General features: G+C 42.7%; 1 protein-coding gene across 1 annotated transcript; it reads left to right on the top strand.

The window, feature by feature from the left end:
- The first annotated feature begins 1,127 nt into the window (after positions 1 to 1,127).
- On the top strand, positions 1,128 to 16,999 carry BAD (BCL2 associated agonist of cell death). The gene is made up of 4 exons (XM_067472484.1): positions 1,128 to 1,240; positions 4,859 to 5,069; positions 11,266 to 11,435; positions 16,432 to 16,999. The coding sequence occupies exons 2-4, from the start codon at positions 4,931 to 4,933 to the stop codon at positions 16,558 to 16,560; spliced, it is 438 nt and encodes a 145-aa protein (XP_067328585.1). The 5' UTR covers positions 1,128 to 1,240; positions 4,859 to 4,930; the 3' UTR covers positions 16,561 to 16,999.
- Positions 17,000 to 17,421: the final 422 nt, after the last annotated feature.

Raw genomic sequence — 17,421 nt, 5'->3', positions numbered from 1 at the left:
ATATATATATATATATATGGATGGTACTGGCCATATATAATATATACCATGACCCATATATATATATATTATATATATATATTATAGGACTAGGGTAAATGCATATAATGCAATCTGGAATACACTGAGTTCCATTATATGGATCTACAGATATATTATATATATAATATATATGTAGATCCATATAATGGAACTCAGTGCGTCTACCCTAGCCCTATAATATATATATATATATGACATTGACATATATCATGTATAATATATATGTAGATCCATATAATGGAGCTCAGTGCGTCCACCCTAGCCCTATAATATATATATATATATATATATATATATATGATATTGACCATATATCCTATATAATATATATGTAGATCCATATAATGGAGCTCAGTGCATTCCAGACTACATTATATGCATCTACCCTGGCCCTATAATATATATATGGCACTGACCATATATAATATATATGTAGATCCATATAATGGAGCTCAGTGGCCATATATATACATATGCATATACATATACTTATACATATACATATACATATACACATATACATATACATATATATATATATATAATAGGGCCACTCATATAATGCAGTCTGGAGTATCTACATATATAATATATATATATATATATATATATATATATGTAGATACTCCATTCCAACCCTATATATATATATATATATATATATATATATATGGGGTTGGAATGGAGTATCTACACACACACACATATATTATAGGGCCACTCATATAGTGCAGTCTGGAGTATCTACATATATATGTGGCCAGTGCCTTATAATACATTATGTTGCATTACATTGTATTACATAGGGTCAGTGTACGCCCATCTACTGCAGTTTGAACAGCATTGATTCTACAGTGCAAACCTATCCCTAGATCTGGATGGCTTGCTGCACAGGTTTAGGTCACGTGCTCCCAGATTGTGTTCCCGGGCAGAGCGCTCCGGGAACAGCCAATGGCAAGCCACCCCGGCGCGGAAGGTAGCCAATAGGAAACGCCGGGGGCGGGGCTTCGGGAATAAAAAATTACAAAGGTGGGCGGGGCCTGCCTTGCAGCGGGAGTCCCCGCCCCTTAGCCGTGACGTCGAGAGATGTGATTGGACGCAGGGAGTGGCAGTCCTCCATCGCCCGGGCGACAGTGGCAGGGAAGAGCCAGGCTGTAAACACGAGCCGTGTCGAGAGAGTGAGGCAGCTTTGCTTGAGGTAAGGAGGATCGGGGCCTGGGAGGGAGGCAGGATTATCATTAGATCTTGGCTCTAATCATAATAATATGCTGGAATAGATGGATTTGGAGCCTGGAAGGGAGGAAGGAGCAGGACATCAACAATGGCTGCACCAGGAAATGCCTCTGATCAGTCAGAAAGGAAGCCCAGGCTGGGATGGCATGGGAAGCACACTCTCCCATCACTGTGAGGGAGGTTTTGAAGCAGAGTCTGACTGGCTATCTGTTGGGAGGGCTTTGATGGTGTCTTCCTATGGCAGAATGGGGTTGGACTGGATGGCCCACTACCCAGCTCTATATATGCTGATGAGCTAGGCCTAACAACACAAGCAGAAGACTTTGAAACAATTAGGGACAGGTAATCATCTCCCAACAAAGGATTCCCCCAGGCTGTAAGAAGCCACACCTTGAAACTGCTAGGCCATTAAATGCTAATCAAGGTGGCCAACTGAAACATTCACGCCTACCTCCAACAGACAAGAGTTCTTTCTCCCACCCTGGACATTATAAACCCCACTTTCCCAGTTTCCAAGTGCCAGCTAACACCTCCCAACAAAGGATTCCCCCAGGCAAGCTTTCAGTGCTAATCAAGGTGTCCAATTGAAATATTCACACCAACCTCCAACAGACAAGAGTTCTTTCTCCCACCCTGGACATTATCAACCCCACTTGCCTAACACCTCCCAACAAAGGATTCCCCCAGGCAAGCTTTCAATGCTAATCAAGGTAGCCAATTGAAACACTCACACTAACCTCCAACAGACAAGAGTTCTTTCTCCCAACCTGGACATTACTCCACAGGTATATAAACCCCACTTGCTTAGTTTCCATGTGCCAGCTTACACCTCCCAACAAAGGATTCCCCCAGGCAGGCTTTGAAGCTGCAAGGCCATTCAATGCTAATCAAGCTGGCCAATTGAAACATTCACACCTACCTCCAATAGACAAGAGTTCTTTCTCCCACCCAGGATATTATTCCACAGGAATATAAACCCCACGTGCCTAGTTTCCAAGTGCCAGCTAACACCTCCCAAAAAAGGATTCCCCCAGGCAAGCTTTCAGTGCTAATCAAGGTGGCCAATTGAAATATTCACACCTATCTCCCAACAGACAAGAGTTCTTTCTCCCACCCTGGACATTATAAACCCCACTTGTCTAGTTTCCAAGTGCCAGATAACACCTCCCAACAAAGGATTCCCCCAGGCAGGCTTTGAAGCTGCAAGGCCATTCAATGCTAATCAAGGTGGCCAATTGAAACATTCACATCAACCTCCAACAGACGAGTTCTTTCTCCCACCCTGGACATTATAAACCCCACTTTCCCAGTTTCCAAGTGCCATTTAACACCTCCCAACAAAGGATTCCCCCAGGCAGGCTTTGAAGCTGCAAGGCCATTGAGTGCTAATCAAGGTGGCCAACTGAAACATTCACGCCTACCTCCAACAGACAAGAGTTCTTTCTCCCACCCTGGACATTATAAACCCCACGCTCCTAACACCTCCCAACAAAGGATTCCCCCAGGCAGGCTTTGAAGCTGCAAGGCCATTCAATGCTAATCAAGGTGGCTAATTGAAACACTCACACCAACCTCCAACAGACAAGAGTTCTTTCGCCCACCCTGGACATTATAAACCCCACTTGCCTAACACCTCCCAACAAATGATTCCCCCAGGCGGCCTTTGAAGCTGCAAGGCCATTCAGTGCTAATCAAGGTGGCCTAACTCCAACAGACAAGAGTTCTTTCTCCCAACCTGGACATTATAAACCCTATTTGCCTAGTTTCCAAATGCCAGCTAACACCTCCCAACAAAGGATTCCCCCAGGCAGTAAGAAGCCACACCTTGAAACTGCTAGGCCATTCAATGCTGATCAAGGTGGCCAACTGAAACATTCACGCCTACCTCCAACAGACAAGAGTTCTTTCTCCAACCCTGGACATTATAAACCCCACTTGCCTAACACCTCCCAACAAAGGATTCCCCCAGGCAGGCTTTGAAGCTGCAAGGCCATTCAATGCTAATCAAGGTGTCCAATTGAAACATTCACACCAACCTCCAACAGACCAGAGTTCTTTCTCCCACCCTGGATCTTATAAACCCCACTTGCCTAACACCTCCCAACAAAGGATTCCCCCAGGCAGGCTTTGAAGCTGCAAGGCCATTCAGTGCAAGTCAAGGTGGCCAATTGAAACATTCACACCAACCTCCAACAGACAAGAGTTCTTTCTCCAACCCTGGACATTATAAACCCCACTTGCCTATTTCCCAAGTGCCAGCTAACACCTCCCAACAAAGGATTCCCCCAGGCAAGCTTTCAGTGCTAATCAAGGTGGCCAATTGAAACATTCACACCAACCTCCAACAGACAAGAGTTCTTTCTCCAACCCTGGACATTATAAACCCCACTTTCCCAGTTTCCAAGTGCCAGCTAACACCTCCCAACAAAGGATTCCCCCATGCAGGCTTTGAAGCTACAAGGCCATTCAATGCCAATCAAGGTGGCCAATTGAAACATTCACACCTACCTCCAACAGATAAGAGTTCTTTCTCCCACCTTGGACATGATTCCACAGGTATATAAACCTTAGTATTACTATATTACAATCTTTTTATTATATTATATTGTATTTTATTATATATTATTATATTGTATTTTATCCGTTTTATACTTATGTATGCTATGCTTTTGACATGAAATAAAAAAAATAAAACCAGCTCAATAATAATTTTTATTTATTTATTTATTTATTTGTCGTGTCAGAGCAACCAGTCCATTATATATTAATATTAATAATAATAATTATATTAATTAATTATATTAATAATTATATTAATAATTATTATATTAATATATATATTAATATGTTAATTATTATTGTTATATAATTTTATTATATATTATTATATTGTATTTTATCCGTTTTATACTTATGTATGCTATGCTTTTGACATGAAATAAAAAAATAAAACCAGCTCAATAATAATTTATTTTTATTTATTTATTTATTTGTCGTGTCAGAGCAACCAGTCCATTATATATTAATATTAATAATAATAATTATATTAATTATATTAATTAATTATATTAATAATTATATTAATAATTATTATATTAATATATATTAATATATTAATTATTATATTAGTAATTATTATATTTATAATTATATTAATATATTAATTATTATATTAATAATTATTATATTAATAATTATATTAATATATTAATTATTATATTAATAATTATTATATTAATAATTATATTAATAATAATAATAATAATAATAATCTTTATTTACAACCATCTCCCCAAAGGGGACTTGGGGTGGCTAACATGAAGCCAAGCCCAAAAATAATACAACATAATTAAACACAAAACCGCAAAGGGGGAAAATCATAACAAAATATACGAAATATTTCTAGCTCATTTAATTTTGTACCTTTCCGCTCAAAAAGTATTCTCGACGCCTGAGAGGCAATTCCTGTCCCGACATGTTAGTAACCGGAGCGAGACCTGAATCATGGACTTCCTGGTTTGCAGATGAGCCCTTAGTCACTATTTCCACTCTTGTTTTGACCTTCTTCCTCCTTCCTCTGCAGACAAGCTCGCTGCCCTGCTTCCCCCTGGAGAGCGGCGGGTCGCGGGACGGGGGCCATGAGAGCCCCCTGACCATGTTCCAGATTGCGGAGTACCATGACGACGACGCTTTCCCGACTGCCGAGAAGGAGCCGCGGGATCCTAAGCTGACCTGGCGGGGATCCTCAGGAGAGGCCAAAGGCCCAGGCAGCCCAAACAGCGCTGAGAATCCAGGTAGGGCTCCAACAACAATACTTAAACCGCTTTGAGTCCCCCTCGGGGTGAGAAAAGCAGTACACAAATACTGTAAATCTATATAAATAAAAATGTAATGTTCGTTTGTGGTATCCACAGAACTCAAAAACCACTGGGGGAATTGACACCAAATTTGGACACAAGACACCTAACAGTCCAATGTATGTCCTCCACTCAAAAAAATTGATTTTGTCATTTGAGAATTGTCGTTGCTGGGATTTCTAGTCTATATAAATAAAAATGTAATGTTCGTTTGTGGTATCCACAGAACTCAAAAACCACTGGGGGAATTGACACCAAATTTGGACACAAGACACCTAATAGTCCAATGTATGTCCTCCACTCAAAAAAAATGATTTTGTCATTTGGGAATTGTCGTTGCTGGGATTTCTAGTCTATATAAATAAAATGTAATGTTCGTTTGTGCTACCATCAGAACTCAAAAACCACTGGGGGAATTGACACCAAATTTGGACACAAGACACCTAACAGTCCAGTGTATGTCCTCCACTCAAAAAAATTGATTTTGTCATTTGGGAATTGTCGTTGCTGGGATTTCTAGTCTATATAAATAAAAATGTAATGTTCGTTTGTGGTAGCCACAGAACTCAAAAACCACTGAGGCAATTGGCACCAAATTTGGACACGGTACACCTAACAACCCAATGTATGTTCCTCACTTAAAAAAAAATTGATTTTGTCATTTGGGAGTTGTAGTTGCTGGGATTTATAGTTTACCTACAATCAAAGAGCATTCTGAACTCCACCAATGATGGAATTGGGCCAAACTTCCCACAAAGAACCCCCATGCCTTGAAGGGACTCTCTGGCACAAGCCTCCCTCCAGCGACCCCCCCTAGAGCTCACGACCCCCAGGTTGAGACCCACACAGACCAGGAGGGTCAGTTGTTAGACAGGAGACCCCAGTTCACATTTCTCCATAGTGGAATTATTTGAATCTTCACTCCAGAAGGCAACTGGATAGGATGGGTGGCTGTGATGACGTACAGTCGGCTACCCTGACGTTGTCCTATCCAGACGCCGATGGAGGGAGGGCTCCCGTGACCAACAGAAAAAAACTAGAAGGGTTTGGTGGACATTGACCTTGAGTTTGGGAATTGTAGTTCACCCACATCCAGAGAGCACTGTGGACTCAAACAATGATGGATCTGGACCAAACTTGACACAAATATTCCATATGCCTAAATATGAACACAGATGGAGTTTGGAGGAAATAGACCTTAACATTTGGGATTTGTAGTTACTGGGATTTATAGTTCACTACAATCAAAGAGCATTCTGAACCCCACCAACGACAGAATTCAGCTAAACTTCCCACACAAAACCCCATGCCCAACAGAAAATACTTAAGGCCATTCAGTTCAACTCCCTTTACCGGGGCAATAAAACATAATCAAAGCCCTCCTGACAAAGACCCATCCAGATGTAGACATCACACACAGGGAGATATAGTATCATAGAGCTGAAAGGGACCCCCAAAGAAGGACAATGATATGTTGCATGTTCCAGAGTAGTAATGAGAACACTGACAAAGAAACAGCAAGAAATACTGTTTACCCACAAGCATAAAGGAATTACATATATTAGAAACCAACACTTTCTATTTTCCAGATCACCAGAATGGGCCACAGCAACGCGTGGCAGGGGATGGCTAGTATTTACATAAAACTGTAATTTAAGATAAGACTGTCCAGCTCTGATTAAATCATTATTCTAATCTTCAGTGTAAATGTGCTTATGTATCCCTCCAATAATAATAGAGTAAAATAATAATAATAATAATAATAATAATAATAATAATGAAATCCAGCATATATACCTCATTTGCTGTGTCATACTGTGTTTTTGTGTCAGGATAATAATAATAATAATAATAATAATAATAATAATAATAGAATAAAATAGTGGAACAGTAATAACAGAGTAAAAATATAAATGCAGTAACAATAAAAATAAAGTAAATTGATAAATGTAATAATAATAGAGTAAAATGATAAATGTAATAAAAATAAAGAGTAAATAAATAATAATACTAACAATAAATAGAGTAAAATAATAAATGTAATAAAATAATAACACTGTAGAGTAAATAATAACACTAGAGTAAAATAATGTAAATATAATAATAATAATCTGTCCTTGTTTATCTCGTGTTTATCTCGCCTGAGTTTTAATCTGTTTCCACCCAATTTTCTTTTATCTATTACATGTAGCTCACCCATGTTACCGTGATTGTGTTTATTGTAATTTTATATTGCTATGTTGTCTTTTGGAATTACGTTATTATTGTTTATTACATGCGTTTTCGGTTTTGTTTTATTTCATGTAATTGTTGTTTTAGGCTTGGCCTCATGTAAGCCGCACCGAGTCCCCATCGGGGAGATGGAGCGGGGTACAAATAAAGTTTATTATTATTATTATTATTATTATTATTAATAATATTATTAATATATTAAAATAATTCATGTAATAAAATGATACTAATAACAAAGTAAAGTAATAAATAACCTTGACTCGAGTATAAGCCAAGGGGAACTTTTTCAGCCTAAAAAGGGGGCTGAAAAACTAGGCTTATACTTGAGTATATACAGTACTTGGAGATCAGGCATGGGTAAACTTCAGCTCTTCTTTGGAGGCTTTTAAACAGAAGCTGGATGGCCATCTGTCGGGAGTGCTTTGATTGTACTTTTCCTGCCTGACAGAATGGGGTTGGGTTGCTGCGAGTTTTCCAGGCTGTTCCAGAAGCATTCTCTCCTGACGTTTCGCCCACATCTATGCCAGGCATCTTCAGAGGTTGTGAGGTTAGGGTTAGATATTAGGCAAGCCCCCACCCAGGCAGTCTTTAGGAAGAGCCTGAAAACTTGGCTGTTCCAGTGTGGCTTCAATAATAATAATAATAATAATAATAATAATAATAATAACAATAATATATTTATACCTGACTCCATCTCACTCAGGGGGACTCGGGGCGGCTCACATGAGGCCACGCCCATCAGTACAGTAAACACAATATAACACAAAAGCATAATAAAACCAGAAAATAAAATACATAAAATGCAAAACCAATATAATAAGCGACACAGCAATATAAAACCAAACGTTAAAACACAAAAGATTACACTGGGCAAGTCCAAATTCAAAGATAAGATTTTAAAACACTGGGAGATAGGACAATGTAAATTATTGAGGGGGGGGATTGAATGCGGGGATGGGTCTTGGAGGTCCTGTTCTGCAGTGGCTCCAGTCCTTTCTGGAGGGTCGTACCCAGAAGGTGTTGCTGGGGGACTCATGCTCGGCCCCACAGCCCTTGTCCTGTGGGGTCCCGCAGGGCTCGGTATTGTCCCCCATGTTGTTTAACATCTACATGAAGCCGCTGGGAGAGATCATCCGGAGTTTTGGAGTCCGAAGCCATCTGTACGCAGATGACGTCCAACGCTATCACTCCTTTCCGCCAGATGCTAAGGAGGCTGTCCAAGTCCTGAACCATTGTGACAGTCCGGATGAGGGCAATCAAACTGAAGTTGAATCCAGACAAGACAGAGGTCCTCCTGGTCAGTCGCAAGGCTGAACAGGGTATAGGGTCACAGCCTGTTCTGAACGGGGTTACACTCCCCTTGAAGGCACAGGTTCGCAGCTTGGGGGCCCTCCTGGATTCATCACTATGGGGAAAATAGACCTTGACATGTGGGAGTTTTAGTTGCTCGGATTTATAGTTCACCTACAATCGAAGAGCATTCTGGAATCCCAGGTTGCAGCGGTGGCCAGGGGAGCTTTCGCTCAATTAAAACGTGTGCACCAGCTGCGCCCGTACCTTGGAAAGTCATACCTGGCCATGGTGGTCCTCTGGAGAGGCCCTGCTTTCCGTCCCGCCATTGTCACAGGCATGACTGGTGGGGATGAGAGACAGGGCCTGCTCGGTGATTGCCCCCTGGCTATGGAACTCCCTTCCCGGTGAGATCAGGTCGGCCCGCTCCCTCCTGTCCTTCAGAAGGATGGTCAAATAAAGTAGTAAATAAAGTAGCAATAGGAAAGATTACCAGGCCGATTAGATTTGACGCTGATGACCAGGACGGTTTCAAATGGTGTATTTTAATATTGAGATAAATGTTTTTAATGTTTATGTATATGTATGTGAATTTGTGTCCTGGCATTGAATGTTTGCCGTATATATGTTGTGCCATATATATGTTGAGGTTGAGATGGGCAGAATATAAATGTTTTAAATAATAATAATAATAGGTTCTTGTGGGTTTTTTCAGGCTATAGGGCCATGTTCTAGAGGCATTTCTCCTGACGTTTCGCCTGCATCTATGGCAAGCTTCCTCAGAGGTAGTGAGGTCTGTTGGAATTAGGACAATGGGTTTATATATCTGTGGAATGGCTGGGGGGGGGGCAAAGGGCTCTTGTCTGCTGGAGCTAGGTGTGGATGTTTCAACTGACCACCTTCATTAGCATTTGAAGGCCTGGCTGAGCCTGGGAAAATCCCCTGTTGAGAGGTGTTAAGATGTGCCTGGTTGTTTCCTCTCTGCTGTTTTGCTGTTGTAATTTTTGAGTTTTTTAATACTGGTAGCCAGATTTTGTTCATTTTCATGGTCTCTTCCTTTCTGTTGAAATTGTCCACATGCTTGTGGATTTCAATGGCTTCTCTGTGTAGTCTGACATGGTAAAATCCCCTGTTGAGTGGTGTTAAGATGTGCCTGGTTGTTTCCTCTCTGCTATTTTGCTGTTGTAATTTTAGAACACAGAAATGCTGGACCACACCAACAACCACCATGTCAGACTACACAGAGAAGCCATTGAAATCCACAAGCATGTGGACAGTTTCAACAGAAAGGAGGAAACCATGAAAATGAACAAAATCTGGCTACCAGTATTAAAAAACTATAAAATTACAACAGCAAAACAGCAGAGAGGAAACAACCAGGCACATCTTAACACCTCTCAACAGGGGATTTTCCCAGGCTCAGCCAGGCCTTCAAATGCTAATGAAGGTGGTCAGTTGAAACATTCACACCCAGCTCCAGCAGAGAAAAGCTCCTTGCCCCACCCCAGCCATTACACAGATATTTTTTTGATTTAGGTGATCCCTCGCTTTCCGAGGATGATTGTCTTCCAATATTCTTGTGCGTCCGTATGTGGCTGTGGAGCCCTATTCTTGCTCTGCATCTTCTTCCGCAGTGAGGGCATTGGTTTCCAGATGGAAGGCGGTCTCGGCCGGGGGTGGCTTGACTCGCCTTCCTCTTGGCACGTTTCTCTTTTTCACCCTCCACTCGTGCCTCCTCAAATTCTGCAGCACTGCTGGTCACAGCTGACCTCAGCTGGAGCGCTCAAGGGCCAGGGCTTCCCAGTTCTCAGTGTCTATGCCAGAGTTTTTAAGGTTGGCTTTGAGGCCATCTTTCAATCTCTTTTCCTGCCTACCAACATTCCGTTTTCCGTTCTTGAGTTCGGAGCAACTGCTTTGGGAGACGGTGGTCGGGCATCCGGACAACATGGCCGGCCCAGCGGAGTTGGTGACGGAGGACCATCACTTCAATGCTGGTGGTCTTTGCTTCTTCCAGCACGCTGACGTTTGTCCGCTTGTCTTCCCAGGAGATTTGCAGGATTTTCCGGAGGCAGCGCTGATGGAATCGCTCCAGGAGTTGCATGTGACGTCTGTAGACAGTCCACGTTTTGCAGGCATAGAGCAGGGTTGGGAGGACAATAGCTTTATAGACAAGCACCTTGGTATCCCTACGGATGTCCCGGTCCTCAAACACTCTCAGCTTCATTTGGAAAAATGCTGCGCTTGCAGAGCTCAGGCGGTGTTGTATTTCGGTGTCGATGTTGACTTTGGTGGAGAGGTGGCTGCCAAGGTAGCGGAAATGATCAACATTTTCTAATGTTACACCATTAAGCTGTATCACTGGCATATAAACCCATTGTCCTAATTCCAACAGACCTCACTACCCCTGAGGATGCTTGCCATAGATGCAGGCGAAACGTCAGGAGAAATGCCTCTAGAACATGGCTCTATAGCCCGAAAAAACCCACAAGAACCTAGTGATTCCAGCCATGAAAGCCTTCGACAATACAATAATAATAATAATTTATTATTGTTATTTTAAATAAATAAATAAATAAAATATTTGTGTTGTGTCTCCCTTCTCTTGCACCAGAGCTGCGGCGCCGTATAGGGTCGGATCCCCCTTTGCCCGACCCAGAGATCCCAGATGAGGTGGGCACTTTCCGGGCACGCTCTCGCTCCGCCCCTCCCATCCTATGGGCCGCTCAGCGCTACGGGCGGGAGCTGCGCCGGATGAGCGACGAATTCCATGGCGCGCTGCAGGTGAGGCCCGAAGGCATGTCACGATGTCCTTTTTGGAAGGTGTGTTACTGGGAAGGCACAGATACGCACACCCACTATTTGTTGTCAAGCCAGTTCAGTTCATTTCACTTTAGGCACCCAGCAGTGCGGATTAATGCGTGCTAATGTCCACTGGTATGTGGTTGCATTCATAAAGCTTGCTGTATGGGAGGGAGGGTGTAACTTGGAAATAGCCCAAAGCTGTTCACAGACACAAGTAATTGAATGACTGAATGGCAGCTGAACAGAAAATCAGATCCCCAAAATGGTCGACTCTTGAACTCCTTCTCAGAAAATAACAACAACAATGGAGATATAATATTATATAATAATATACCAGAAATCAGAGGCAAATCAATGGACAACAAAAAATACAATATAGTGAAGCCAAGAGCCAGGGGAAACTATCTCTTTCTACAAGATTATGGCATTAACAAGATTAATAATGTAATGTAATATAATATAATATAAAATAAATACATATAATATTTATAATATTATAATGTAATGCAATATAATACTAATAATATGATATTGTAATTATATATTTGTATTGCATGTACTATTACTAATAATATGACAATATAATTGGTATGGTACAATATAGCAATATTTAAAACTGATATTGTACTATGCTAATCTATATAAAAAAAATGTAATATTCGTTTGTGATACCATCAAAATTCAAAACCCCTGGACCAATTGACACCAAATTTGGACGCAAGACACCTAACAACCCAATTTATGTTCTCCACTCAAAAAAACCCCCAAAGAAACAGCAGAAACCCCAAAAATCCACACAAGGGAAGAGCTGCCGTTACAGCATTGAGAGCCAAGTGCGTGCGCACGCACGGCCATATAAACAGAACTGGCACAGCAGGCAGCACCGAGCTTCCTCACTCACCACGGCGGGAAGCTTCCTCCCTCATGGCAACATACTTGGGAGCCTATCCCGCACACATGGCCACACACATACACACAACTTTGCCTTCCCCTTGCCCTTTGCTTTTTCTTTTAAAGGTGAGGCAAACAGGCGCAAAAGAGGCATTTCGCCCTGACGGTTGTGTGTGAGTGAGAGAGAGGGGGGAAGGAATCTCCCCGCAAGGCTTGCAAGCTCTCCTACTTTCTCCCTTCGGGCAGCTTCCTCTCCTTCTCATTCCTCCTTCTCCTGCCTCTTTCCTTCTCTCCCTCGCTCCTTCCCCTTGAACTTCCCAGGCGATCTCCATGGCGCCATGACCCCTTCCTCTTCACCTTCCTCCTTGCATGCTGTGGCAACGGAGGAAAGAGAGAAAGGAAGAAAGGAGGAAAGAAAGAAGCATGGGAAAGAGGGGAGAGCGCGCCTTGCACAGCCCGGGGGATAGAGAGGTAGAGAAAGAGGGAGAGAAAGAGGTAGAGAGAGGTAGAGAGAGAGGGAGGGAGGGAGAGGTAGAGAGAGAGATAGATACTAGAGAGAGGTAGAGAGAGAGAGAGAGAGAGAGAGAATGAGCCGGCATTGTCCATAACTGTTCACTGCCTGAACATCAAACAAAAAGTGGGCGCTAGAAACAACATCATACGAAAGCTGACTGGCACAACCTGGGGATCACAACCAGACACAGTGAAGACATCTGCCCTTGCGCTATGCTACTCTGCTGCTGAGTATGCATGCCCAGTGTGGAACACATCTCACCACACTAAAACAGTAGATGTGGCTCTTAATGAGACATGCCGCATTATCACAGGGTGTCTGCGCCCTCCACCACTGGAGAAATTACACCACCTGACATCCGCCGGGAAGTAGCAGCCAATAGTGAAAGGACCAAGGCAGAGACATCCCCAGCTCATCCCCTGTTTGGGTATCAGCCAGAACGTCAACGACTTAAATCAAGACATAGTTTTCTTAGATCTACAGAGACACTCGCTGGAACATCCCAGCAAGCGAGAGTCCAAAAGTGGCAGGCCCAAACCCAGCACCTCAATTCATGGGTGATACCAGATGAGAGACTCCCCCCTGGGCACTCAGAAGATTGGGCGACTTGGAAGGCGCTGAACAGACTGCGCTCTGGCACCACGAGATGCAGAGCCAACCTTCAGAAACAGGGCTACAAAGTGGAATCCTCGGCATGTGAGTGCGGAGAAGAACAAACCACTGACCACCTGCTGCAATGCACCCTAAGCCCTGCCACATGCACAATGGAGGACCTTCTTGCAGCAACACCGGAAGCACTCCAAGTGGCCAGATACTGGTCAAAGGACATTTAACCAAATACCAAATTTGCAAAATCTGTGTTTTTTTTCTTTTTCTTTTTAATCTGTGTGTTTGTTTTGCTCTGTTAGAATTGTAATACAATGGTTGCTGATGACACGATAAATAAATTGTCCATAGACACCTCCAAACTCATGTGGCCACTGGCATGACTGCATGGAGCACCCTTACCTTCCTGCCAGAGTGGTACCTATTGCTCTACTCACATTTGCATGGTTTTGAACTGCTATATGAATTGAAAATAATTCTATCTATCTATCTTTTACAACTTGGCAACATACACATGTTGGCAGAGCAACAGTGAGTGCGTATGGGTGTGTGGAGTTGTGAAAATATAGTGGAATTAATGCACATGCAAGATCATCCCCACAATAACCCCTCCAGACATGCACTCCAGCAGAGCCACTTATTTCCCGCGTGACTGTGTGTATTTGAGGGGAGAGTTGAGGAAATAGAGTAAAACTAACATCCATTTAGGTATTCTCCAGACATAGCTGTAGCCCACATGGGGGTTCTGCATGGGAGGTTTGGCCCAGTTCTATTGTTGGTGGGGTTCAGAATGCCCTGTCGTTGTAGGTGAACTATAAATTCCAGCAACTACAACTTCCAAATGTCAGGATTCTTTTTTCCCCAAACTCCACATTTGGGCATATTGAGTATTCGTGTAGAGTTTGGTCCAGATCCATCAGTGTTTGAGTGCACAGTGCTTTCTGGATGTAGGTGAACTACAACTCCCAAACTCAAGGTCAATGTCCACCAAACCCTTCTAGTGTTTTCTGTTGGTCATGGGAGTCCTGTGTGCCAAGTTTGGTTCAATTCCATTGTTGATGGGGTTCAGAATGCTCTTTGATTGTAGGTGAACTATAAATCCCAGCAACTGCAACTGACAAAATCCTAATTTTTTGAGTGATGATCACTCCTTGTGTTGTGAGACGTTTTGTTGCCAAACTTGGTGTGATTTCGTTCATTGGTTCTTTTGTTTTTAAGATACTCATTATGCACAGACCATTTATATATATATAGACTAGTCGTCCCCTGCCACACGTTTCTGTGGCCCAGTCTGTGTTTTTTATATATATGTGTGTGTGTATATATATCTGTGTGTATATATATATGTGTGTGTGTTTATACACACACACACACACATACATAGGTGTGTATATATATATAGGTGTATATATGTATGTATTTGTGTGTTTATATGTGTACATGCATATTGTATATACGAGTGTGTATATTTGTGTATATGAGTATATATGTGTGTTTCTGTATATTCTGTGTATATGTGTTTCGTGTGTATATATGTGTATATGTGCGAGCATTTTTTTGTGTCTATATGTTTGTGTATATTCTGCGTATGTGTTCTGTGTGTGTATTTGTGTATATGAGTATATATGTGTTTGTGTATATTCTGTGTTTCGTGTGTATATATGCGTTTGTGTGTATATATTTGTGTATATGTGTATATCTGTGTGTTTGTGTACATATGTGGTTTTGCGCATGCGTTGTATTTATTATTTTTTGGCTTTTCAAGTCCCTTTGGTTGTGTTTTTCAGTGTTTTTATGAGTGATGGTCACTTGTTGGCCTGATAGGTGTCTTGTGTCCAAATTTGGTGTCAATTCATCCAGTGGTTTTTGAGTTGTGTTAATCCCACAAACGAACATTACATTTGTATTTATATAGATATTATTTTATTGTGTCATCAGCAACCATTGTATTACAATTCTAACAGAGCAAAACAAACACACAGATTAAAAAGAAAAAGAAAACACAGATTTTGCAAATTTGGTAGTTGGTTAAATGTCCTTTGACCAGTATCTGGCCACTTGGAGTGCCTCTGGTGTTGCCGCAAGAAGGCCCTCCATTGTGCACGTGGCAGGGCTCAGGTTGCATTGCAGCAGGTGGTCAGTGGTTTGCTCTTCTCCGCACTCGCATGCCGAGGATTCCACTTTGTAGCCCCATTTCTTAAGATTAGCGCTGCATCTTGTGGTGCCAGAGCGCAGTCTGTTCAGCGCCTTCCAAGTCGCCCAGTCTTCTGTGTGCCCAGGGGGGAGTCTCTCATCTGGTATCACCCATGAATTGAGGTGCTGGGTTTGGGCCTGCCACTTTTGGACTCTCGCTTGCTGGGGTGTTCCAGCGAGTGTCTCTGTAGATCTAAGAAAACTATGTCTTGAATTAAGTCGTTGACGTGCTGGCTGATACCCAAACAGGGGATGAGCTGGAGATGTCTCTGCCTTGGTCCTTTCACTATTGGCTGCTACTTCCCGGCGGATGTCAGGTGGTGCAATACCGGCTAAGCAGTGTAATTTCTCCAGTGGTGTGGGGCGCAGACACCCAGTGATAATGCGGCATGTCTCATTAAGAGCCACATCCACTGTTTTAGTGTGGTGAGATGTGTTCCACACTGGGCATGCATACTCAGCAGCAGAGTAGCACAGCGCAAGGGCAGATGTCTTCACTGTGTCTGGTTGTGATCCCCAGGTTGTGCCAGTCAGCTTTTGTATGATATTGTTTCTAGCACCCACTTTTTGTTTGATGTTCAGGCAGTGCTTCTTGTAGGTCAGAGCACGGTCCAAAGTGACTCCCAGGGATTTGGGTGTGTTGCAATGCAATTTATATAGATGATTATTATTTTTCACCGGCATTGAAAGGCAACAGAAGATGCTCCAAATAAATAAATAAATGTTGTGTTTTCTTCTCTGTCTTTCTCTGTCTCTCACTCTTTCTCCCAGAAGCTGCCGCGCCCCAAGAGTGCGGGGACCACTTCCCAAATGCACCAAACATCCGGCTGGAAGGCGACGCTGCAGTCCTGGTGGCAACGGAGCTCCTTGGGGAACACTCCCCCGAGAAGTCCTTCATGACAGCAGGGCTGCTTCCCCGTGACCCCGAGACCCAAAGAGGAGCGCCTCTCTATGGTCCCAATGGCACCAGTTCCTCTCCTGAGCGATCCCCACGCATCCGGGACAGAGTCCATTCCATTCCTGGGACGCGTTTCGGCCCCGACATTCCCGGAAGGTCCACTATAATGTGACGAAGGCTGCCTCACATGATAGTGGATGATCCCACACCATTTTGTACATTTCCACGGGAACATACATGCCTTTCTTCCTTGGTTCTCCACACTTTAGTGCCCAGTCCCTCCCGTGAACTCTGCCTTTCCTTTTCTCTCTAGAGCATCTTTCCCAAAGGAAAAACAAAAGGGAAGACAGAAACCATGCTGTATTAAGTTCGGATCAAAAAGTCCTTTATTATATTGTGTTTTTTTTCCCCTCTATGGAGAATTAAAATGAAATGTTGTTACTCCTTTGACTCACACCCCTGATCAATAACCTTCTTGTCAGGTTGGGTTGCAGGCAGGGGCGGCTCAACCATTACGCAAAGTAAGCATTTGCGGTATAGTTGATTTTACCCAGGGGCGCTATTGAGGCGCTCTTGGGGGAAAATAGACCTTGACATATGCGAGTTGCAGTTCCTGGGATGTATAGTACACCTACAATCAAAGAGCATTCTGAACTCCACCAATGATGGAATTGAAGCAAATATGGCACACAGAACTCCCACGACATGGGAGTTAGACCACATCTGGAATATTGTGTCCAATTCTGGGCACCACAATTCAAGAGAGATATTGACAAGCTGGAATGTGTCCAGAGGAGGGCGACTAAAATGATCAAGGGTCTGGAGAACAAGCCCTATGAGGAGTGGCTTAGGGAACTGGGCAT

This window comes from Anolis sagrei, chromosome 12 (assembly GCF_037176765.1).
Source record: "Anolis sagrei isolate rAnoSag1 chromosome 12, rAnoSag1.mat, whole genome shotgun sequence".
Lineage (NCBI taxonomy): Eukaryota > Metazoa > Chordata > Lepidosauria > Squamata > Dactyloidae > Anolis > Anolis sagrei.
Note: the sequence above shows the minus strand (reverse complement) of the source record. Positions and strands in the feature narration are given on the sequence as shown.

Excerpts from the sequence above, each read along its gene's own strand:
- BAD (XM_067472484.1), top strand. The coding sequence starts at position 4,931 with ATGTTCCAGATTGCGGAGTACCATGACGACGACGCTTTCCCGACTGCC. Across the intron at positions 5,070-11,265 it reads AAACAGCGCTGAGAATCCAG|AGCTGCGGCGCCGTATAGGG; the intron begins GTAGGGCTCCAA and ends CTCTTGCACCAG. Across the intron at positions 11,436-16,431 it reads AATTCCATGGCGCGCTGCAG|AAGCTGCCGCGCCCCAAGAG; the intron begins GTGAGGCCCGAA and ends TCTTTCTCCCAG.